The sequence below is a fragment of the Sminthopsis crassicaudata genome, chromosome 2 (genome assembly GCF_048593235.1).
Source record: "Sminthopsis crassicaudata isolate SCR6 chromosome 2, ASM4859323v1, whole genome shotgun sequence".
Lineage (NCBI taxonomy): Eukaryota > Metazoa > Chordata > Mammalia > Dasyuromorphia > Dasyuridae > Sminthopsis > Sminthopsis crassicaudata.
Window position 1 is genome coordinate 295,416,548 of NC_133618.1, and position 26,063 is coordinate 295,442,610.

The 26,063-nt window shown below is 32.2% G+C and overlaps 1 protein-coding gene and 1 non-coding gene across 10 annotated transcripts in view; one reads left to right on the top strand and one right to left on the bottom strand.

Moving 5' to 3' along the window:
- The window catches only part of EML5 (EMAP like 5), a 212,495-nt gene that overhangs the window by 66,512 nt on the left and 119,920 nt on the right, over positions 1–26,063 (top strand). For all 9 annotated transcript variants that reach the window (XR_012486446.1, XR_012486445.1, XR_012486447.1 and 6 more), the window contains exons 11-15: positions 1,140–1,307; positions 2,110–2,216; positions 10,155–10,273; positions 11,469–11,655; positions 25,546–25,651. Coding sequence is in view for 5 of the 9 variants with exons in the window: in XM_074289782.1 (XP_074145883.1) it covers positions 1,140–1,307; positions 2,110–2,216; positions 10,155–10,273; positions 11,469–11,655; positions 25,546–25,651 (687 nt within the window). In the remaining 4 variants the exon portion in view is untranslated. The remainder of the gene's footprint in view (positions 1–1,139; positions 1,308–2,109; positions 2,217–10,154; positions 10,274–11,468; positions 11,656–25,545; positions 25,652–26,063) is intronic.
- LOC141559193 (U6 spliceosomal RNA) lies at positions 23,682–23,786 on the bottom strand. Its single transcript, XR_012487271.1, has one exon. It is a non-coding gene; the product is annotated as a U6 spliceosomal RNA (small nuclear RNA).

A 26,063-nucleotide genomic window follows, 5' to 3' on the forward strand; every position in this document is an offset into this window, starting at 1 on the left:
ATTATATACATTATTTCATGTGACATTCATAACACCTGCTATAATGTAGTATTTCTATTTTATAGATTAGAAAATTATTCATGAATTGTTTTATATGTGTTGTCTCCCTCATCAAGCATTAGTTACTTACATATGTATTGCCCATTATTTGCAAAATTTTATGAGGAATAGCTTGTTGTTATAAGAATAATACCCCAGGGGCAGCTAGGTGGCGCAGTGGATAGAGCACCAGCCCTGAATTCAGGAGGACCCGAGTTCAAATATGGTCTCAGACACTTAACACTTCTTAGCTGTGTGACCCTGGGCAAGTCACTTAACCCCAGCCTCAAAAAAAAAAAAAAAAAAAAAAGAATACCCTACTTAGAGTTAGAAGTTTGATTTGATTTTAACAGTTATATACTATCTTTATCAACTGAGAACAAATCCTTTAGTCTTAGTTTGTAGTTCTCGAACTTTTGTTAACAGAATCTCTTTATACTTTAAAAAATTATTGGGAACTTTAAAAAAAATACCTTGGTTTATGTGGGTTTTATAAATCAATATTTACCATATTACAAATGAAAATGTCTATACTAAGACATATACTACATTATAAAAGTAGGTTTGACCTTGTAGATCTGCTAAAAGAGTCTTGGGAATTGCCAAAGGTCCCCTAGATTCTGTTTTAAGAATTGTTGCTTAAGACTGGGACCATGTATTACATTTATTTTATATCCTTCATAGCCTAAGATCCAAGAGTCTTGCAAAAGTGTTGGTGGGAGTAAAAGAAATGTCAGAGTACAGGCAGCATAGCTTGGAGATGGACTACTATGGTCAGTATGTAGTATGGTACTCAATAAAAATTTGTTAATGAATCAATAATAAATATTTTTAAATGACTTTCTATAGTTCCTTAAAAAGTGACAATTCAGGCTAATCTTCCTGATCATTTTACAAATCAACAGAAGAAAGGTTTAAAACTTTTTTATTTATTAACTAACATCTTACTTAGTTGAGTCACTAGTTGAAGATAAGCAGAATTAATGGGAGAAATGAAAGAGGGTCAGTGTTACATGGATATAGCATCTGTTTTTTTTTTTAACTGGCATTTACATAATTGTGTAAAAAATACCCTGTTTAAATACATATTTTTATTTTAGGAGCCAAGTTTAAAAAATACATTGGTCATTCAGCTCATATAACCAATGTTAGATGGTCACATGATTATCAGTGGGTTATTTCTATCGGTGGAGCAGATCACTCTGTCTTTCAGTGGAAGTTTATTCCGGAGAGAAAACTAAAGGATTCCCTTCATATAGCACCACAAGGTTAGTAATTTCTTTTTTAAAATTTTACACACAAATTTTAAAAATATGCACACAAACACATGTTTAACTTCAAAACAGTATCAATAATTGTTTGATATTTCCAAAATAAACAGATTTAATAACATAATTTAAGCAATACTAATTATCATAAATATGGGGTTTTAGACATTACAGAGCAGTGAAAGGCAAGGTTGTTTTGGGACATTTTATCTACTGAACCATGAGAAAATAATTTTTGTAAGAGTATTTAAAAAGATAATTTATTCTGGGTAAATATTTCAGTATTTTTTGATAAAAAATATTCTTGGGACAGTTAAGACGAGTGTTCTATAGTCAGGAGGACCTGAGTTCAAATGTAGTCTCAGTCACTTAATACTTAACTAGCTATGTGACCCCGGACAAATCACTTAACCCCAATTGCCTTCTCACCCCCAAAAAAGTAAATAAAAATCTATAGTATTAAAAAAAAAAAGAATATTCTTTAAAATGAGTATCCCTTGTTTTTTGGAGCTATTTCTCTTTTCATTATAGGGTAAATCAATTTAAATTTTGGTATTAAGTTTGTCATATCAGACAATGGGTAACTAGCTAAGGGATTTAAGAGTTATTGAATTTCTAGTGAATGGAGAGGAAGATAATAATTTATTGGCATCTTATAATTGTGTAATTTGAATAGATAACTTTATTTGATTGTTTTATACCTTGTATCTTTTTGTTACTTGACTAGTTATTATTCATTACTTTGTATTACTTGATTAAAATTGGTTTTTAAAAACATATAAATGCCTTTTAAAAATTACAGAAAGTCTAGCTGACTCTAATAGTGATGAGTCAGATTCAGATCAGTCTGATGTTCCAGAACTGGACTCTGAAATTGAACAAGAGACTCAGATCACATATCATCGACAGGTAATTTTCCCTCTTCATTTATGAACATTTTCGATTGTAAAATTTAATTCCCAGTTCTTTTTGTTAATTTCAGTATTGTTCTTTATATTTTTATTGTCTTTGTTATACTTTCATTATTAGACATATTGTCTCTTGTATTTACTAGTAATATAATATAATTTATTTATCATGACATACTATATATTAATATTGTAACATATTGTATTATAAAAATTTTCCATAAAAATTCAACTCAGATGCCTTATTATAGGTTTTTAATGGCTATAACAGCATAACAAAATTTCTGCTTAGGTTCCAATTTCTAAAGAAGGATTCATCTAATCCAGTAAACATTTAGTGTCTATAACATGCTGAGCACAATTAACTAAAAAAATACGACAATCACAGTCCTCAGTGAGCTTATAGTCCAAAAGGAAATAAATACACAAAAGGGATCAGGAACACAATATGTGTGTGTGTGTGTGTGTGTGTGTGTGTGCGCGCATGTAAACAGGAACGGGATGCTAGGGATTGTCTTGTTGAGTGGGGTTGAAACCAGAAAGGTCACCAGATGCAAAATAGAGTCTTCTGAGAGTTCAGTTTCTACTCATAAAGGAAAGTAATGGGAGGAGTGTGATATTCCATCCTTCAGCTCTCTAAAAAGAGAAGAGAGGTGGAGTTAATCAGGACTTGTGTTAGCAGCTTAGTGGTGAATTTAGAAGAAATGAGTTTATCCTGGGGAGGAGGGGCACACTTTGTTATGCAGAGCCGGAACCAGGCCAGTTTTGTATATAGTTCTTCCAACAAGTTATATTGGCTGACCATGAATTGGCTGGACTGAATAGTCCATTACTAGTAGTCTATAGTTCTTATTAGTATAGTTATTACTATAGTATAGTTATCACTATAGTATAGTTATTACTAGTAGTAATAGTTCATTACTAGTAGTCTGGCGAAATATTAGATAATGAAATCTTTGTCCTTTGCAACTTGTGAAATAAAGTAAAACTAGAACTTACCTACAGTCTTATGTATCCATGTTCCACTTAGATAATAATGTTTGACAGACTAGGAAAAGGGGGGCAGAAAGTGTAAAAAAATACTGTATTAAATTCGTCCATAAATAGTAATTTGATCTTTGTTTTTTTTTTTTTTTTTTAAATTTGAGCTCTTTGTCCAACAACAAATGAGTTGACATATTTTTGGAGGAGTTGAATTATACTAAAACTGACCTTCTTGCTATAAGTGAAACCAGAAGATACAAAAAAGTTTAAGTTAGAGGGAAGCATGGTCCTTAGTGTGATTCATCGCTCCCATGGAAGCTGAAAGTGAAAAATTTCTCCCCCTATCCTTCTTTCATATTGCTACCCAGTAAATACCTTGATGAATAGAAACATATACCAAATAGTTAATAAGGACACAGAATCCTTGAAAATGTCTAAGCAGTTGACTATTTTTCTAGTTTTTTTTGAGATTATACCAATAGTTCTATAGTAATAGCTAGTATTTGCATAGAGCTTCAGGATTTGGAAAGTGCTATTATTATCTCCACTTACAAATGTGAAAGCCAAGATAGAAGGTAAGTGATGTGCCCAGAGTCACATACTTAGAGAGTGTCTGAGAAAGGATTTGAACTCAGATTTTCTTGACTCCAGGTTGAACACTTCTGTCCATTGTGCCGAACTACCTAGTTTTATGATTGAAATATCAAGGCCTTTAGAGATGAAATGTAGAATCAGACAAAGAAGATGAAAATATTGTGAAATTCCTAAATATGTTTTGCAAGTGATCTGTTCTTGGGTTAATAACAAAGTTTCCACAGATAAAATTAAAACAACAAAGAAATCCATTTGTGATATAGACAAACTAAGGTCTGGAAAAGACTTCCTAAATTAAACACCAAAGTCATCCATTGAATACAGGGCTGTTACCAATCATCTTTACTTTTGTCTTGCCACTTTGAGCATCTCTGTCTCACTGAAATACAGTTTGTACAAACTCAAAAAGTTACTTTTGTGATGTCATTGATCCTGATCAAGAATGAAGAACAAAAGAAAACTCCAGCAAAAAAAATTGCACAAAATTCAAATTAGAATGAAAAAAAAAATTGAAGACCATTCAAACTATAATTAAGAGCTTAACAATTTTCAAGAACAGAAAAAGAATCTCAAATACTCATTTCTCCCTGAAAGAGAAAGCAAATTTATCAGCTCTCTAAAAATTGTTTCAAGAAGTCTGATCAGGAGGTTATTCAAAATATCTATCTGTGAAGGACATATTCTTAAGAAAATATCTTCAATGATTATTCAGAATTTCCTGTCTTAGAAAATTTCTGTAATGATCAATATCTGACTATCTTTTTTATAATGCTATCACATAAGTGTCGGCTAGATTTTGCTGCCAAGAATGTAATATCCAAAAAGCCATTTAGTTTTCAAAGTAGGAACACTATTCTTTGCTCATTTAAGTATGTATGGAATGCTGTGATATTGGCATAATAATAGTGGTGATAGTAAGACAAATGAGGATAGGGGATAAACAAAATATATGTGTGAAATAAATGCAATATTAAGAAGTAATTGGTAGGATGGGCCACAATTTAACCTTTAAGAGGTACATCAAGAAGTTGGTGGAATTATTTTCTTTATTCATTGAAAGATAACAAGGAACATCTTTTTACAGGAAGTTTGGGTATTTTACCTTGCAAGGTTCATGAACAACACAGCAAAATAGACTGTGTTGAAGAAATTCAATCATATAGATCAACATACAGGATACAGCATGGTACAGTGGAGTGAACACTGGCTTTGAAATCAGAGGACATGAGCTAGTAGTCTATCTTTGATGCTTATCCTTTAGTGACCTCAGGAAAGTCATTGCGCTTCCTTGGCCTTCTTTTATTAATCTGTAAAATGACAGAATTGGACTACAAGTCCCCCCATCAAAGTCTCTTCTTTCTCTGATCTTGATGGTGTAATGGATAGAGTGTTGAATTTGGAACAGGAAGACCTGAGACATACCAGCCTTAGACATTTACTACCTGTATAACTCTCGGCAAAGCATTTACACTCTGTTAGCTTCAGTTTTCTCATCTGATTTCTCATGAGTATGATGGCATAAATCTTACAGGGTTATTCCAAGGATTGAATGCAATATGTAAGCATTTGTAACCTTTAGAGAATTAAATGCTGGCTATAATTATCATTGTCACAATGACCTGTTGCAGAGAATGGGAAAGTAAAGAAATATGTATATGTATAGATATATATGTGTGTGTGTGTGTGTATAAAACATACTTTCTATATACATATGTTATGTATATATTTGATATATACTCTGATAACTGAGACTTTAATGCCGAGGTAAGAGAACAGAGTACAGTGAAAAATATATTGGAAAATGATGTTAAAGACTAGAAAACAAGCGACTGAAGACATATTATACAGAATCCTCAAGGCTATTTATGTTTAGGAACTAAGTAGACAGGCACTGGGTATAACACATATGAATATCTTTACAATCACTGAAATTAGCTATGTTGTAATAATTAGGAAACTGATGGTTTGTGAGAATTGGCCTACTTCTAAAATCTTGCTGACAGAGGTGTCTTGTTTGATCACTGATTGACTTGCTCATGCACTCGGGAAATTCCTTTGGTTTATTCAGCTTTATTTAGGGAATGGATGCAAAGCTCTCCTGATTGCAATCATTTTTAGCAAAATACATCTATTCCAAGTATGCAGTATTAACAACTTCCTAATTACAATGCCCTTATGCTATAATCTAGGCTACTACTGATTGATTGCCCCAACATCCCCTTCCTACTCAGGTTCTTTGAATCTATCCAGCAGCTACAATCAGATATAAGGTCAGACTAGAGTTCTGGGTTCTAGATTGAGTATGTATTTATCCTATTTTATGCCTTTACAGAAGGGCTAAGGAACCAGTCTTGCATAATTGTGATCTTTTGAAGACTTATATTCCTTCTTGGTACCAAGAACATGTGAAATTCTTCTAAACATATTTCCACATTTATCATGCTGCGCAAGAAAAATCAGATCAAAAAGAAAAAAAAAAATCAAGAAAAAAAGCAAAGAACAAAAAAGGTGAAAATGCCATGTTATTATCTATACTCAGTCCCCACAATCCTCTTTATGGATTCACCTGGCTCTCTCCATCAAAATACCATTGAAACTGGCCTAATTTGTCTCATTGTTGGAAAGAACCATGTCCATCAGAATAGATCATCACATAGTCTTATTGTTGTCGTATACAATATTTTCTTGGTTCTGCTCACTTCACTTAGCATCAGTTCTTGTAAGTTTAGGCCTCGCTGAAATCATCTTGCTGATCATTTCCAATAAAACAATAATATTCCATTATATTCATATACTATATAACTTATCAAGAGATCTGAAAGAGAAAAATATTGAATACTAATAGTTCAAGAAAAGTTGTATGTGGTTTTATGTTTTAAAAAGCACCAGAAGCATTGAAAAATACATAAAGAGGGAAGTCCAGAAAAAAGAACACAAACAGGACAGTTCTTTTTTTTTTTTTTTTTTTTTTTAAACAAACATAAATAATCCTCTTTTTTATTCTTTGCATATTGAAATGGTGAGATATTCTTTCTTGGTGTTTAATTCATAATGCAATTCATAATTCATAATAAAAAATCATGACTTCTATTACTACTGAAAATGTGATCAAGAAGACATCAAGGGGATAGAGTAAGTGAAGTTATCTAATTTCTCATTTCTACAAAATATTTGCTAATGAATTACATCTGCATCATGTGTCAGTAAACTGAATTTATACTTCACTAAAATACAAAAAAGAATAGTTTTACAAATAATATCCTGCTATAAGAGATTTTTGTGGTTTCATAATTGACTAAGAAGTACAAGTAAAACATGATCCTGCTCTTTATAAGATAGGTAGATGTGTAGATAGAGGATTTACTAAGCAATTACTCTGACTTTGGCATCTCCTGACCCTTGGGGATATAAGATAAAAATGATAGCTAATGGCTTCAAACTGCTTACAGTGTCATGACCAAAATCAGGACATAAACAAGGTGCCAAAAAGTAATTAATATGTAGTAAGGGAGGGTATGGAGATGGATGGGGGAATGAAACTTTTTAATTTGCTAAGTCAAATACTACCTTAACAGTTCTCCAGTATATTAAGATTACACTAAATTCCTTAATAGGTGTATTCACAGACATAGTTTTGGGCACAGTACTTGGCATGTAATAAATGCTTATAGACCAACTAGAGTTAGACTTGGGGGAGTATATTTATAATCCCTTTTACAGAGTAAGTTGATGCTAGTGTATTGTTTGAGCTGAATCCTAAACTACAGTAGGTTTTGAGCAGTAGGTATCTGCACTAACTTTGGCACCAATATAGTGAACTCCCAGGAAGAGTTATCAAACTATAAGGAGAGATGAACGAGCCTAGGTTGGAATAGAATGAGTCATGACTTATATGATGTTCTGAGGTGAGTTTAGGCCTATGATGTTCCCTACACATTCTAGTCTAGGTAAGCTAGGTTGACCCAATCTTATAATTAATTAAATGAATGACTACGATTGACTAATTGTTCAGAAGTTTCTGATTATTAATGTTAAGCAAAGCATAAACAACGAAACTTACTTTTCAAAGATGTTTGTAATTGCCATGGGGGTATCTAGTACAAAGACTGCTGAGTAAAATGAGCAGGACCAAGAGATCATTATATACTTTAAAAATGCTATATGATGATCAATTCTGATGGACATGGCCCTCTTCAACAATGAGATGAACCAAATCAGTTCCAATAGAGCAGTAATGAACTGAGCTAGTTACACCCACTAAAAGAACTCTGGGAGATGACTATGAACCACTACATAGAATTCCCAATCCCCCTTTTTTTGTCCACCTGCATTTTTAATTTCTTTCACAGGCTAATTGTACACTATTTCAAAATCTGATTCTTTTTGTACAGCAAAACAACTGTTTGGACATGTATACATATATTGATTTAATTTATACTTTAACATATGTAATATGTATTGGTCAACCTGCCATCTGGGGGAGGGGAGGGGTGGGGGGAAGGAGGGGAAAAATTAGAACAAAAGGCTTGGCAATTGTCAGTGCTGTAAAATTACCCATGCATGTATCTTGTAAATAAAAAGCAGAGAGTTTAGAAGCTTTTAGGTGATGTAAATAAAGATCTGGACCTGAAATCAGAAAAAAAGAGTTCAACCTTAGCCACTTAGTAGTAACATGATTTGTAAGTAAGTCGCTTAATTGTTCTGCCTCAGTTTCTTCATCTATAAAATGGAGTGATGATAATATAACTACCTTCTGTGGTGTTATGAAGATCAAATGAGGTATTTGTGAAAGTTCTTCGCCAGCCATATATATGCTAGTAATTTTTGTAATTATAGATGATATTGTGCTAATTACATCATATCCAAAGACGTGGCCACCTAAATGAGATTTATAACAATTTAAAAGCTTGGCCTAGTAATGTACATTTGAAAAAATTTAATTGGATGAGAATAGCTTCTGTCTGGACTGTGATGTGAAGTTGGTCCATTTATACTTTTGTATCTGGGATAAAAATTACAAATGAACAGTGTGCTAAGATCAGAATCGACTAGGAAAAAGAGAGTACTGTGGATAGCATTTGGGAAAGTATCCAACATATTTAGTATACCCAAGGTTCTCCCTGAGACATAAACATCTTTTGTGACAATATTCTTCCTGAGATGATATATGGTAAAATCATAGAACACAAATTTCAGAAAAAATCATTTTAATGGTAATCAAAAGGACAGTTGAGAGAATGCATGGCAGATCTAAATGATACTAAATACCAGTAATTATTTACAAGAATAGCATAAAGTAGGGCTTCTTAAATGTAGGATATTCCTCAGATGGTCTGTGAATTTTGATGGGGGAAAACGTTACTTTATTTTCATTAACTTCTAAATGAAATTCAGCATTTCTGCTAAGAAAACATACTAAGAAAGCAAACTTAAAACTTCACCAGATTTCCATTGTGGTCCATAACAAAACAAACAAAAAAGATTAAGAACCTCTGATGTAAAAGATGCCATCCAAGAGATGTATGAATATAAGAGATGAACCAGGCTTTTATCAACAGTGCACATAACCTGTAGATAGCTTGCATATACTCAATAAGTATTAAAAAGAGCTATGGGAAAGCCCTCAGACTATTGGATAGAGTTCTCTCTGCAAGAGTGATTGAAAGATAAGAATGGATGGAGATGTTGTGTGTCTAGGTTATGATCTCTCTCATTGAGGCAATGTAGAATAACCAAATCTCTGTGATCATAAACCCACTGAAATTATATGTGTACATTTATACACCATATATCTATACACACATACATGTACACATATACACTAGTTTATACATATATAATTATAATATTTTAATAATTTTAATAATTATGTTCTAGTGGGACAAAGATAAAAAATGAAGTGAATAAAGATGTGTTTAGATTCTGCTTTTATATTTTCTAGTTAGGTGCTGACAGGTAAATTGTTTTACCTTAGTTTCAATTCCCTCATTTGAAAAATTGTGATAATAATGAAAATTTTGTACCAGCCTTACAGGATTGTTATGAGAATAAATTGAGGTAGTATATGTAATATCACTTTGCAAACTTCAAAGTACTCTATAAATGTCAACTGTTATTACATTAATCATACCAGTACAAGGAAACTGTTTTAGTCAAAAAATTTAAGTTAACGAAATAGCTTATTTTGTCCAGTGGAATAGATAGGAATTTGATATGATAGTGAAATAGTTATCTTTTCACTGATAATGAATAATACACATGAAATTTGTATTGGTATTTCTCTTACTACATAATAGAAATAAAAATTTTATTCATACATACACATGTATGTATACATATATTTATATATGTCTTTTTAAAGGTTTACAAAGAAGATCTACCTCAACTTAAAGAGCAGTACAGAGAGAAACACAAAAGTGCTACATCTAAAAGAAGAGTACGAGCCCCAGGACAGAGTATACGGTTACATTTTGTGCATGGGTAAGAGAGTATCTAGACTTTTAAATATTTGTTACAAATTTAATAGTTCACATAAGTAGGAAAGCTGCTTGTAAGCAGGATAAAACAAATTAATTATAAGCAGTGACAAAAGGGCCTTAAATATATATAAGCTGGATTACTTTATAATTCATAGAGCTAACTATGTACCAGCATACCTGTCAGGAACCATAAGCTAGAAATTGAATGTAGTTGGAATGTTTTCATTTTTTCTCTTTATGAGCTAGTTCTCATAATCAAAAAGTCATTTTACTTCCAAAATGAACCTCTGACTTGAATTGCACACAACGAGCAATTCACATTACAGAGGAACCTAGAGTCTTTTAGACTGAGATCTAGGAAGAACATGATTATTGTGTACTTGTATTACACGGCATTTTTTTTTATCATCATCTCATAATTAAGTAATTACATATATATATATATATATATATATATATATTATAATTTCTACATTTATCTAGAAAGACATTGAAATAAAAAAAACTCATTATACAAAGAAATACTTTTTTGGATTTAATTCAGAGAAAATGGAAAGATTTTGTTATTCATAGTGAGGGAAAAGTTTTTTCCCTTTACTTGATTATATTTGTTTCTGAGATTTCTTGTTCTGTGTATGCTTTTGAGAAACACATAAATGCTAGAGATCCTTCTATCAGAAAGTCAACTGGGTGGCCAGGAATTTGCAAGTGGTGTAGAAAGAGATTTTTCTCTACTGCAACTATGGAAAACATTCATAAAATCATTGACTTTCTGAGCTTAAAGAAAGCTAAAAGATCATTTAGTCTAAGCCCTACTTGAAGCAAAAATTCTCTCTCTATAATATTTCAAAATGGTCTTTCAGCCATTGCTTGAGTTTTTTTTTTTAACAATTGTAATTCTTAGAAAGTTCTTTATATATTCTTTAGTATATGCATAGTATTGCAATAATTAAGCATATTATATATAAATTGGGTTCTTTATGCTGAAGAAACTTGGTTACAGATAGAAATCTGTTACTTTTAGCATTTTAGTACTTCTTACTTCAATTGTTCATAGGTGTTTATTATGCCTGACATAGTAATATGTTAAAATGATTAACAATCATTTTAAACTTAGGTAATATAATAATATACATAACTTATGTGGATTCTTTAAAGTATCAGTTTAATATATTTGATTCTTTTTTCTGTTTTAGTTACAGAGGCTATGATTGTCGAAGTAATCTATTTTATACTCAGATTGGTGAAATTGTGTACCATGTTGCAGCTGTGGGTGTGATTTATAATCGACAACAGAATACACAAAGATTTTATCTGGGTCATGATGATGACATTCTCTGTCTGGCAATTCATCCTTTAAAAGACTATGTGGCAACAGGCCAGGTAAGTTAGGTATTTCAAGAATGATGTGACTGTGTGAGAGAGAAACGTTCATTTATTTGTTTTTAATATTTTATATTCTGTAAATTCTACTTTTGTAGAAATGAGAATATGAAGAGTTAAGAGGTCTTTTCAGAATGGAATTTTTTTAATGTAACATATTTTAGAATATAAACAACTTCTATTTTTATTTCTGAAAGCCATTTTTTAAAATTAATTTTTATTACTTTGAACTTAAATATAAAAAGACAGAAAAAGCATATTTTATAGTACAAAACACAATATAAAACAATTCTATATAAAAACATTAATTTCCATTTCACATTGTTTACTTTTTAAAAAAAACTACAGTATAAATGCTACTCACTCTTTTCAAAGTTACTTTGCTTTTCTGTCCTTCCAATTTTTTTTTGTTCTTTGCTGCTGTGCACTTTTTTTTCCTCCTTCCCACCTCATCCTGTTCTAGAGAAGGCTACCATTAGATACAAATATGTGTGTATGTATATTCACATGTAAAACCATACTACACATACTTTATTAGTTATTTCTTTGGCAGTAGATAGTATCTTCCTTTCTAAGTTCTTTAATTTGATTTGAGTATTTATAATATTCATAATGAAGTAGTCATTCAAAATTGTTTCTATGACAATATTTCTATTACTGTATACAATATTCTCTTGATTCTGCTTATTTCACTTTTCATTATTCCATATTTTTCTAAAGTCAACCAACTTACCATTTTTATAACACAGTAATATTCTTTCATGTTCATATGATAGAATATTGTTCTACAACTTGTTCAGCCATTCCCCAATTAAAGGGCATCCCCTCAATTTCTAGTTATTTGCCACCAAAGAGAGAGCTACTATAACTATTTTGGGAAAATATACTTTTCCCTCTTTTCCTCTAATTGCCTTTAGAAATAAATCTAATAGGGATTTTCTGAGTCATTGGGTATACAGCTTTATAATTCTTTAGGCACAATTTCAAATTGTTCTCTAAGACAGTTGGATCAGTTCACAATTCCACCAACATGAGTTATGTCCCGATTTTCCCACATCTCCTCCAGTATTTCCCTCTTTTATTATTTTAGCCAATTTGATGGGTATAAGATAACATTTCAGTTATTTTAATGAGCATTTCTATAATCTTGAGTTACTTAGGGCATTTTATATGACTTACATAACTTTGATTTCTTCATCGAAAAATTGCTTTTTATTCTTTGATCATTTATCAGTTGAAGAATGAGGAATATAGATTTAATAACATTCTTTATATATTTGATAATATACCTATAACGTTTGCCCCCAGTTTGCTATTTTCCTTTTAATTTTGACTGCACTGGTTTTATTTGTACATATTTTATATTTAATGTAATCAAAACTATTTATAAATTGTTCTCTGACCTGTAAATCTGATAGTTAATATTTCATATTCTTCTAATTTTCTTATGATATCTCCTCTACATAATCACTTTGACCTTATCTTGGTAAATGGTATGAGATTTTGGTTTATGCTCAACTTCTACCAGAATGCTTTCCAAATAAGTTTTTAAAAACCAATAATGAATTCTTATCTTCAAAATTGAAATCTTTACATTTCTAAAACACAAATTTTCTAATATGTACTGTAGATCTAATCTATTCTATTGATCTACCTATTTCTTAGCCAGTACCACATGTTTTTGATAATTACTGTCTTATAGTTTAAGATCTGATACTGCTAGATTTCCTTTTCATTTGTAACTTTGAAATTCTTGACTTTTTGTTCTTCCAAATGAACTTTATTATTTTTTTTCTAATTCAGGAAAATAATTTTTTGGTAATTTAATTTAGTTGGGTTGGCACTGAATAAGCAGATCAGTTTAGGTAGTATTGCTATTTTTATTATATTGGCTCTGCCTGCCCATGAACAAATAATATTTCTCCAGTTATTTAGATTAACTTTTTTCATATGAAAAGTGTTTTATAATTATGTTCCTGTAATTTCTGGGTTTATTTTGGCAAAAAACCCTCCCAGGTATTTTATACCAACAATAGTTATTATAAATAGGATCTCTCTTACTATCTTTTCCTGCAGAGTTTTGTTAGTGATATATAAAAATATTTGATTTGTGTGGGATTATTTTATATTCTGCTACTTTGCTAAAATTATTAATTGTTTTAACTAACTTTTTAATTGAATTTCTGGCATTTTCTAAGTTTCATCATGTTATCTGCAAAAAAAAATAGTTTTGTTACTTCATTGCCTATTCTTATGCCTTTAGTTTCTTTTTTTCTTACTGCTATTGCTAGCATTTCTAAAATGATATTGAATAATATTGGTGATAATGGATTATCCTTGTTCATTCCTGAACTTATTGGGAAAGTTTTCCCATTTCAAATAATGCTAGCTGATGGTTTTAGATAGAGCTTTTTTATTTTAAAAATGTTTTGATTCTTTTAAAGTCAATATCTATTTATATCTATGCTTTCAAGTGTTTTTAATAGAAATGAGCATATTTTATCAAAAGCCTTTTCTGTATCAATTTATATAATCACATGGTTTTTATTACTTTTGTTATCGATATAATCAGTTAAATTAGTGGTTTTCCTTATGTTAAGTCTTTCCTGCATTCCTGTATAAATGCCAGTTGGTCATATTGTATAATCTTTGTAATATATTGTTAGTCTCTTAGCTGGTATTTTATTTAGGTTTTTTGCATCCATATTCATTAATAAAATAAATATATAATTCTTTTTACTCTGTTTTTGCTCTTCCCAGTTTAGATATCAGTACCATATTTGTTTTATAAAAGGAGCTTGGTAGGATGCCTTCCTTTGCCTATTATTCCAAATAATTTACTTAATATTGTAAATAGATGATCTTTGAAAATTTGGTAGAATTTAGTAGAATCCATCTGGTCCTAATTCTTTGTTTTCTTGAACTCATTTATGATATGTTCTGTTATCCTTTTTCTAAAAAAAAAAAAAAAAAAAAGGCTTATTTGGATATTCTATTTCCTCTTCCATTAATGTAGGGAATTCTAAAAGCTATGTTTATATATTTTATTTAAACATAAAACTGTAGGTTATAATTTAAAAATAGCAAACTAAATAGCATTTTTTCCAAAGGAATAAGATGTAATAATATCTGTTAACATATATTATCTTGCCTAAGCAATAGATATTCTCCACCACACATTTTGTAAATAAGTGAAAAAATATATTCTCATTTTGCATTAGTCAAAAGAACATTCTGACTCATCATAATAGAAATGACAGAAACCTATATTGGAAATGAAGGAAAGTGATGTTTTTCTTTGAACATTCTTAAACAATTTTACATCTTTTTTTTTAAATTTTATTATTTTTTATAATATTATCCTTTGTATTCATTTTTCCAAATTATCCCTCCCCTCCCTCTACTCCCTCCCCCCGATGACAGGCAATCCTATACATTTTACATGTGTTACAATATAACCTAGATACAATACATGTGTGTAAATACCATTTTCTTGTTGCACAATAAGCATTAGATTCCAAAGGTACATGTAACCTGGGCAGACAGATATTAGTGCTAACAATTTACATTCACTTCCCAGTGTTTCTTCTCTGGGTGTAGCTACCTCTGTCCATCATTGATCAACTGGAAGTGAGTTGGCTCTTCTTTATGTTGAAGATTTCCACTTCCATCAGAATACATCCTCATACAGTATTGTTGTTGAAGTGTATAGTGATCTTCTGGTTCTGCTCATTTCACTCAGCATCAGTTGATGTAAGTCTCTCCAAGCCTCTCTGTATTCCTCCTGCTCGTCATTTCTTACAGAGCAATAATATCCCATAACCTTCATATACTATAATTTACCCAACCATTCTCCAACTGATGGACATCCATTCATCTTCCAGTTTCTAGCTACAGCAAAAAGAGCTGCCACAAACATTTTGGCACATATATGTCTCTTTCCGCTCTTTAGTATTTCTTTGGGATATAAGCCCAGTAGTAGTACTGCTGGGTCAAAGGGTATGCACAGTTTGATAACTTTTTGGGCATAGTTCCAAATTGCTCTCCAGAATGGCTGGATTCTTTCACAACTCCACCAGCAATGTATTAGTGTCCCAGTTTTCCCACATCCCCTCCAACAGTCATCATTATTTGTTCCTGTCATCTTAGCCAATCTGACAGGTGTGTAGTGGTATCTCAGAGTTGTCTTAATTTGCATTTCTCTGATCAGTAGTGATTTGGAACACTCTTTCATATGAGTGGATATAGTTTCAATTTCTTCATCTGAGAATTGTCTGTTCATATCCTTTGACCATTTATCAATTGGAGAATGGTTCAGTTTCTTATAAATTAGGGTCAGTTCTCTATATATTTTGGAAATGAGACCTTTGTCAGAACCTTTGCTTTTAAAAATATTTTCCCAATTTGTTACTTCCCTTCTAATCTTGTTTGCATTAGTATTGTTTGTACAGAAACTTTTTAGTTTGATGTAATCAAAATCTTCTATTTTGTGATCAATAATGATCTCTAGTTCTCCTCTGGTCATAAATTCCTTCCTCCTCCAAAGGTCTGAGAGGTAGACTATCCTCTGTTCCTCTAATCTATTTATTATCTCACTTTTTATGCCTAAATCATGGACCCATTTTGATCTTATCTCGGTATATGGTGTTAAGTGTGGATCCATATCTAATTTCTGCCATACTAATTTCCAGTTTTCCCAATAGTTTTTTCCAAATAATGAATTTTTATCCCTAATGTTGGTATCTTTGGGTTTGTCAAAAATTAGATTGCTATAGATGTACCCTTTTTTGTCCTTTGTATCTAATCTGTTCCACTGATCTACCGGTCTATTTCTTAGCCAATACCAAATGGTTTTGGTGACTGCTGTTATATAATATAGCTTTAGATCAGGTACACTTAGACCACCTTCCTCTGAGTTTTTTTTTCATTAGTTCCCTTGCAATTCTCGACCTTTTATTCTTCCATATGAATTTTGTTGTTATTTTTTCTAGGTCATTGAAATAGTTTCTTGGGAGTTTGATTGGTATAGCACTAAATAAATAGATTAGTTTGGGGAGTATTGTCATCTTTATTATATTCGCTCGGCCTATCCAAGAGCACTGAATGGCTTTCCAATTATTTAAATCTGACTTTATTTTTGTGGCAAGTGTTTTGTAACTTTTCTCATATAATTCCTGACTTTTCTTTGGTAGATGGATTCCCAAATACTTTATACTCTCAACATTTGTTTGGAATGGAATTTCTCTTTGTATCTCTTGCTGTTGCATTTTGTTAGTGATATATAAAAATGCTGAGGATTTATGTGGGTTTATTTTGTATCCTGCCACTTTGCTGAAATTTTGAATTATTTCTAATAGTTTTTTAGCAGAGTCTTTGGGGTTCTCTAAGTATACCATCATGTCATCTGCAAAGAGTGATAGTTTGATTTCCTCATTTCCTACTCTAATTCCTTGAATCTTTTTCTCGGCTCTTATTGCCGAGGCTAGCGTTTCTAGTACTATATTGAATAGTAATGGTGATAGTGGGCAACCTTGTTTCACTCCTGATCTTACTGGGAAAGGTTGCAGTTTATTTCTATTGCATATTATGCTTACTGACGGTCTTAAATATATGCTCCTGATTATTCTAAGGAATAGTCCATTTATTCCTATACTCTCAAGAGTTTTTAGTAGGAATGGATGTTGGATTTTGTCAAATGCTTTTTCTGAATCTATTGAGATGATCATATGGTTCTTATTAATTTGATTATTAATATGGTCAATTATATTAATAGTTTTCCTAATATTAAACCAGCCCTGCATTCCTGGAATAAATCCTACTTGATCATAGTGTATTATCCTGGAGATGATTTTCTGAAGTCTTTTTGCTAATATCTTATTTAAGATTTTAGCATCAATATTCATTAAGGAAATTGGTCTATAATTTTCTTTCTCAGTTTTCGATCGACCTGGTTTAGGTATCAGTACCATGTCTGTGTCATAAAAGGAGTTTGGTAGGACTCCTTCATCCCCTATTTTTTCAAATAATTTATATAACATTGGGGCTAATTGTTCTTTAAATGTTTGGTAGAATTCACATGTGAATCCATCTGGTCCTGGGGATTTTTTCCTGGGGAGTTGATTAATAGCTTGTTCTATTTCTTTTTCTGAAATGGGATTATTTAAGCAATTTATCTCCTCCTCTGTTAATCTAGGGAGCCTATATTTTTGGAGGAAGTCATCCATTTCACTTAAGTTATCAAATTTATTGGCATAAAGTTGGGCAAAGTAACTCCTTATTATTTCTCTAATTTCCTCTTCATTGGTGGAAAGATATCCCTTTTCATTTGTAAGACTAACAATTTGATTTTCCTCTTTCTTTTTTCTGATCAAATTTACCAAAGGTTTATCTATTTTATTGGCTTTTTCATAAAACCAACTCTTGGTTTTATTTATTAATTCAATAGTTTTTTTACTTTCAATATTATTGATTTCTCCTTTTAATTTTTGTATTTTAAGTTTAATTTTTGGTTGGGGGTTTTTAATTTGGTCTTTTTCTAGCTTTTTAAGTTGCAGGCCCAATTCGTTAATTTTCTTTTTCTCTATTTTCTTCAAATAAGCCTCTAAAGATATAAAATTTCCCCTTATTACTGCTTTAGCTGCATCCCACAGATTTTGGTATGATGTCTCATCATTGTCATTATCTTGGGTGAAATTATTAATTGTTTCTATAATTTGCTGTTTCACCCAGTCATTCTTTAAGATGAGATTGTTCATTTTCCAATTACTTTTTGGTCTATTTACCCCTAACTTTTTACTGAATGTAGCTTTTATTGCATTGTGATCTGAGAAGAAGGCATTTATTATTTCTGCCTGCCTACATTTAATTTTGAGATCTTTATGTCCAAATATATGGTCTATTTTTGTATAGGATCCATGAACTGCTGAGAAGAAAGTATATTCCTTTCTATTGCCATTCAGTTTTCTCCAAAGGTCTATCATACCTAGTTTTTCTAATGCTCTATTTACTTTTTTAATTTCTTTCTTATTTGTTTTGCGGTTTGATTTGTCTAAATCTGAGAGTGCAAGGTTGAGATCTCCCTCTATTATAGTTTTACTGTCTATTTCTTCTTGCAATTCTCTTAACTTTTCCTTTAGAAAGTTAGATGCTATACCACTTGGTGCATATATGTTTAGTATTGATATGGCTTCATTATTTATGCTACCTTTCAGCAGGATATAGTTTCCTTCCTTATCTTTTTTAACTAGACCAACTTCTGCTTTTGCTTGATTGAGATAAGGATAGCTACCCCTGCTTTTTTGGCTTTACCTGAAGCATAATAGGCTCTTTTCCAACCTTTTTCCTTTACTCTATAAGTATCTCCCTGCTTTAAGTGTGTTTCCTGCAGACAACATATTGTAGGGTTCTGATTTTTGATCCAATCTGCTATCCGTCTCTGTTTGATGGGAGCGTTCATCCCATTCACATTTACAGTTAAAATTACTAATTCTGTATTTCCTGCCATCATATTATCCCCAGATTATGCTTTTTCCTTTGACCCCCCTGATCCCCTTCCCCGATATTTAATTTACAGACCCCCCTTGTGACGTGCAGCCCTCCCTTTTTTTAGTACCACTCCCCCCTCCCTCCAAGTTCCTTCACTTATTCTCCGTTTCCTCTTCCTCTCCCCCCTTTTAATGAGGTTAGAGAAAATTCTCTGAAAAACAAATATGTCAATTATTTACTCTTTGAGCCTCTTCTGATGAGAGTAAGATTCACACAATGATTCTCCCCCTCACTAAATTCCCTCAGATATGGTCTATTTTTTATGCCTCTTCCTGGGATGTAGTTTCCCTCTTTTTATCATTCCTTCCCCTTTTTCTGAAACGACCTCCTTCCCTTTACTTCACCCCCCTTTTTTTCTTTTATATCAGTAAAATCAAATTATCCATGAGTACTTTTTATATACCCACAACAGAGTTACAGTTCTCAAGGGTTCTGTGTACCTTTTTCTGTTTCTCTTCAGTCTTGTGGATGTAGATCAAATTTTTTGTTTAAGTCTGGTTTTTTTCTTAGAAACATATAGAATTCCTCTATTTCATTGAATGACCATCTTCTTCCATGGAAAAAGATGCTAAACTTAGCTGGGTAGTTCATTCTTGGTTGCAGTCCTTGATCTTTTGCCTTACGGAATATCAGGTTCCAGGCCCTTCTGTCTTTTAATGTGGAGGCAGCCAGATCTTGAGTGACCCTTATTGTGGCACCTTGGTATTTAAATTGTTTTTTTCTAGCTGCTTGCAAGATTTTCTCCTTCGTGTGGTAAATCTGCAGTTTACCCACAATATTCCGTGGTGTTTTTTTTTTAGGGTCTATTTCAGAAGGAGTTCGATGAATTCTTTCCACATCTACTTTCCCTTCTGTTTCTATTATCTCTGGACAGTTCTCTTTGATAATTTCCTGTAAAATAGAATCTAGGCTCTTTTTTTGGTCATAGTTTTTGGGAAGTCCAATGATCCACAGATTATCTCTCCTAGATCTATTTTCCAGGTCTATAGATTTTCCCAGTAAGTATTTGAACTTGTTCTCCAGCTTCTCATTTTTTTGGTTTTGTTTGACTGATTCTTGGGTTCTCTGTGAATCATTCATTTCTATTTGTTCCATCCTGACTTTTAAGGAGTTATTTTCTTCTTTCACAGTTTTTAGTTCTTTTTGTAAATGCCCAATTTCGTTTTTAAATGAATTATTTTGCTCTATTGAATTTTTTCCATTTCCCTAATTTTTTTTTTTGAGAATTATTTTCTTTTTCCAATTCAGAAATTCTATTTTCTTGAGACTTTTTTATCTTTTCCAATTCAGAAATCCTACTTTTCTGTGATTTTTTAACCTTTTCTAATTCACAAATTTTGTTTCCCTGCATCTCCTGTGAATTCTTTATTTTTTCCAACTCCAATTTCAGGACGTTGTTATTCTCTATCATAGCTTCCCTTTCCTTTCCCCATTTTTCTTCAAACTCTCTTAACTTTTTAATAGTCTCTTCAAGGAGAGAGTTATGTGATGGGGGGCAGGAATCATTCCCCTTTAGGTTGTTATCTGCTGACTCTCTGCTGTTAACTTCCTCAGGGTTGGATACCCGCTCTTTCTCTGTGTAGAAGGAATCTATGGTTTTTCTGGGCTTCTTACTCATACTTGAAAAATCTTTTGGGGTCTGTCCCTGGGGTAGGAAATTATTTATTTATTTCTTTACCAGCTTCCTCCCAGACCCGATGGATGCAGCGGCTTCTGCGCCTGAGCTAAGACAGAGCTCTGGGAGAGAGTTCCCTACCCCCTCCCTGGAAGTGCCTCAGAGGTGACTAGCACTGCTGTGCTTTGAGGGCGCTGTGTTCTAGTGGCTTCCCTGAGGTTTGAGACTGAATAGTAAAGGCGACACAAAGCCCAGCCTATGCGTCCCAGTGGGGCGTGGATGTCTGCAGCAGGTGACGTGAAAAGCCCCTGTGCTCAAACTGGGAAGTGTCTGCCAGAAACTGCGGTCCCTAGTTCAAAGGTTCTGCTTCTCTGGGACTTCCGGGGCTGATTTCCACAGCCTTCAGCTGAGCCAGGCAGTGTGTGTTGCCTTGGGCCGTATCCACCCACTTCTCAATCTCTTAACTAGTCTCAGGTGGGAGCTAGGGGCCACATCCACTGTGCCGAGATCTGCTGAGTCACCCCCAGGATCCGGGAAGATCCAATCTATCTTTGAATTTTTAAAGTGGTTTAGATTTCTCTTCTGAACTGCTGTATTATAAGCAGAGAAGAGCTAACAGCCTGTGCCAGATTCCTTTATCTCAGTGGCTTCTCTGATCCCAGAGCCCTTCCCAGCGCGATCAGCGCAGTATGCTAGCATCCAGCCGTCTCTGCTGGCCTCTCTTCTTCCTCCCCTGGGGACTGACCTTTTCTGTTGAAACTCCAGATTCTCTTCAGCTGGTAAGTTGTACTTCCAGTCCTTGTGGTATCTATCAGTCCAGTGTTATTTTTGAGGCTGATTTATCTAATTGGTTGTGAGGGAGTAAGGACGTTCACAGAGTCGTGTGTATCTTCTCCGCTATCTTGGCTCCGCCCAATTTTACATCTTTTAAAAAATTATTTCTTTTTTTTCCCTTAATGGTATTTTTCCAAATACATATAAAGATATTTTTTCACCATTCATTTTTGTAAGATTTTGTTCCATATTTTTCTCCCTCCCTTTTTTACCTTCCCCCTTCCCCAAGAAAGCAGACAATCTGATATTAGGGTACACATGTACAATATTTTTAAACCTATTTTCATATTTGCTATGTTGTGTGAGAGAAATCATACCAAAAGGGGAAAAAACCACGAGAAAGAAAAAGCAAGAGGAAAAAAAGTTAAAATATGATGCTTCAATTCACATTCAGTCCCCATGGTTCTTTCCCTGAAAGTGGATAGCATTTTCCATCCCAAGTCTATTGGAATTGTTTTGAATCACTATATTGCTGAAATAGATTTCTAAGGTCATTCCCAGTTATGCTGTTACAGTGTGCAATGTTCTCCTGATGGTCTTCATTTCAGTTAGTATCAGTTCATGTAAATCTTTCCAGGCTTTTCCTGAAATCAGCCTGCTCATCATTTCTTATAGAAGAATAATATTCCATTACTTTTGTATATCATAACTTATTCAACCATTCCCCAGTTGATGAGCCCATTTAATTTCCAAGAATTTTACATCTTTACTGATAAAAGATTCAAGCTACCAGACTGCTTTAATTCTGTATGACCTTAGGTAAAATATTTTCAAGAAATTATTCAAAATTGTAAATAGAAAATAAAGTATGGATGAATACTGGGACATTTCCTATAATAATTTCTTAAAGTTAGCATCATTTCTGAGTTTTGGTGGGGGGGCAATAGTCTGAAAAGAAAAAAGTCTTTTTTAAAAGCTGACATAATTTTATATGGTAGAAAGTGCATATATTCACCTAAAGTAGAAATATGTTTTTATATATATATATAAACATATATGTTTAATCTGTCTTGCCCTAATAATTAAAAGGTTTTGCTTTTCTAATATTTTATACGTATTATCTTCACAAATATATAACAGCAGGAAAAATATGTACATTTCTCAGTACATTGGGATCAAAATGATAGGTATGATTAAGAATATCTGAAAATTAAAAATTTATTCACCCCAATTTATTAAGTATTTGTATAAAAAATTTGATGCTTTTTGTTATTAGAAGATAATTTTCCCCCAATATATCTTTGTTAACCTCAAGTAGCAAGTTCTTACCAAGAAGACAACCTTTTACATATCTGTTTTCTATTTGCATTTCATCTCAATTCTACAGTATTTTGGTATCTTTTTTATGTCATTGTTATTAGATATGTATTGAATTCTTGGTTCTGCTTTCATTTCATAAAAGTTTTCTCATGACTTTTTTTCAGAATTTTTTCTTGATTGTTGTTTCTTGGTCATTTATCACAGTCCTTGGTATATAAAAATTTGTTAAGTAAATGGTTGTTGCCTTAGAATTCAGTAATATTCCATTACATATTTAACAATTGTAGACCAGTTATATATCCCAGCTTTGTCTTTTATTTTCTCATTGGCATGCCAATGGTAGGAAGAAGTCAGTTGCTACCCACTCCCCTCTGACCTGGATCTGTGATCTAAAATTGAGTAATGAACAACAGAGCTTTCAGATGGCACTTTTTAAGATTTCCTTCTGAGATCTTTGTACATCAGTGCTTCTTGCCCTATATTTTTTCAGGCCCTGGATGCTAGAATGTTCACTGGCATTCCTGGCCAGATACTGTTCCCATTATCCAAAGACTTCTCCATATCTCCCTAAGCCAGCTTGGATTATGAAAATTCCCCAGTGTGGCTTTTTTTTTCAAGCTTTTCTAATCAGATCTTTATGGAAGAAATGTGGTGGAAAACTAGACTATATTACTTCATCTTGACTCCACTTTCATCTCTAAATTACTTTCTGGAATAGTTGAAGTAATTCACAGTTGCACTAGCAGTATTACTGTGACTATGCTTCTAATATTAAAAAATGTGCAATTTCATGAATTGTAGATCCTTCTTGTGCAAGGAGCCTGCTAACATTCTCTTTATAGTTGTAATTTTAGTATGTGTACTACTAAGTAAATACAAGGCAAATACATGGTTACTAGCCCTCATTAGATATCTATGGCCTGGAGGCTATTATTCCTGTAATTGACTGAAAATCCTATTTTTCTTTGCTGAAACCTTTGCCTTTGTTTAGCAGTGGTGATAAAAACAGCACTCATGTACCTAAGCTCTTCAGTTCCTTACCCAATTCTTCATAATATTTAGCCCTGCTTTTTTGATTCCTAGCTGCATAATTTCTGTCTGTGTGAATTCTTAGAAGTCAGTACTAGTCATCTCATTTCTTTGACAAGAGTTAGCTCTAAATATTGAGTAGTCCTTTATTTCTTTCTCATTGTCATCTCTGTCCTCCAGTCACCCATCATAATATTCTGTCTTTTCATATCTTTTTTTCTTTATTTTTATATAAGCCAATGTTATATTTTGTTTTTCTTTCTTTTTTAAAGGACTATTTCATTCTCTCTAATACCCAGAAGAGCAGAGAGGAATTCCTTAAGTTTATTGACCTTTTCTTCTAGGAGGGAAGATACCCATACATAAGCCATTTAGCAATAGAAAAAACAAAAAAAAAAAAAAAAAAAAAAAACCCAAAACAACAACAACAACATAAAAATCTTCTGTTCTGTGTACATTGCTGTAAAAATTTCCTTACTCTTAATCCTTGCAGGAAGTGAGATTTTCATTGTTTTTCATAGTTAGTAGAAAGTCCCTTAAGGAACTTTTTCTTTCTTCCTTGAAGCTCTTTTTCAAATCTTTGAGGAAAAGATAATTCTTATAAATGGAGAATAGATATGTATTGCCTTAGTCTTTTTACCTGTCCTCTAGAATGAAGATTAATATCTACTGTGGACATATATAATTATTACTTCATACTGACAAAAAAACCAAACACTGTACCTTTTCTACGGATTATGAAATTCCCTTCGCTTTTCATATTTGCTGCTGGAATACTTTCTTTACTCATTTATCAGTTGCATCATGTGCTAACTGACATTACAGATGTTTTGGACAGTTTTTCTTCTCTATTTACAATATAAAATTTATTTGATTAGATGCAGAAATCTTTAGGCAAAGGTATGTTTCACTAATTTGCATTGTGTATACGCCAATCTTGCTAAAGAGGTGATTGATACATTATCTTAATCTCTAGCATAGTAGTCTAAATTTTATTTTCTTATGTGGTATATTTACTCCCTTAAATCTTTTAGAATTCTTTCTTTCTTTAAAGACTTTGCTAAAATTTTAGTTTCTCATTAAAACTTTCCTTATTTCTCTCATTGTAATAATTTTGCCTATTTTAATTCTTATTACTCATTATTAAGTCCATAATATGTATTGGCTTTTAATAATTATCTCTGTTACCTATTTGTGCTTATGTTATGGTACTTTATGTTGTTTAATTTTCATATATGCCTCCTGGGTTTCCCTAGCTAGATTAATAGCAACGTTCATCCATTAACACCTAAAAATGCTAGTTCCTTTTATATAATAAATTCTAAAGAAATGCTTCTTCTTGATGATTGTGATGAAGACAGGTAGAATAGACTCAAGAGGAAGAATAGTTCTAGGACTTTTTTGTATTCAGAGCATCTATATGAAAAAAAAACAACAGATTTCCTCAGATATATATATATATATATATATATATATATATATAGCTTAATGGATGGGAATACATTCTTCTATGAAATTTAATATTTTAAAAATTATTTTGAATATATATTTAGATCAAAGAGTCAATTAAATATTTACAGTTACTTTTGTGATCTTTTTCATTTTAGGTAGGTAGGGATCCTTCAATACACATATGGGATACAGAGACCACTAAACCATTGTCAATATTAAAGGGCTATCATCAGTATGGTGTTTGTGCTGTGGACTTCTCAGGTAAGATTTTTTTTCCATTTTGGTGAAAATTATTTTGAAAATTGGCAGTCTACAAATTTATAAGAACACAAGTCAGTCCCCAATTGATAAATGATCAAAAATGAATGAGCAGTTTTCAGGTGAAATTAAAGCTACCTATAGTCATAAAGAAAATGCAAACTAAAACAGTTGTTTACTCCCTCACCTATCAGATTGGTTAATATGACCAAAAAAGGAAAATGAAAAATATCGGAGATAAAATAGGGAAATTGGTACACTAGTTGTGAACTGATAAAGCCATTCTGGAGAACAATTTGGAATTAATTCTCAAAGGATGATTCAGCAATTCCACTACTAAGTCTATATCCCAGAGAGGTCACAAAAAAGGAAAAGACTCTATACATACAAGAATATTTTACTAACTCTTTTTGTG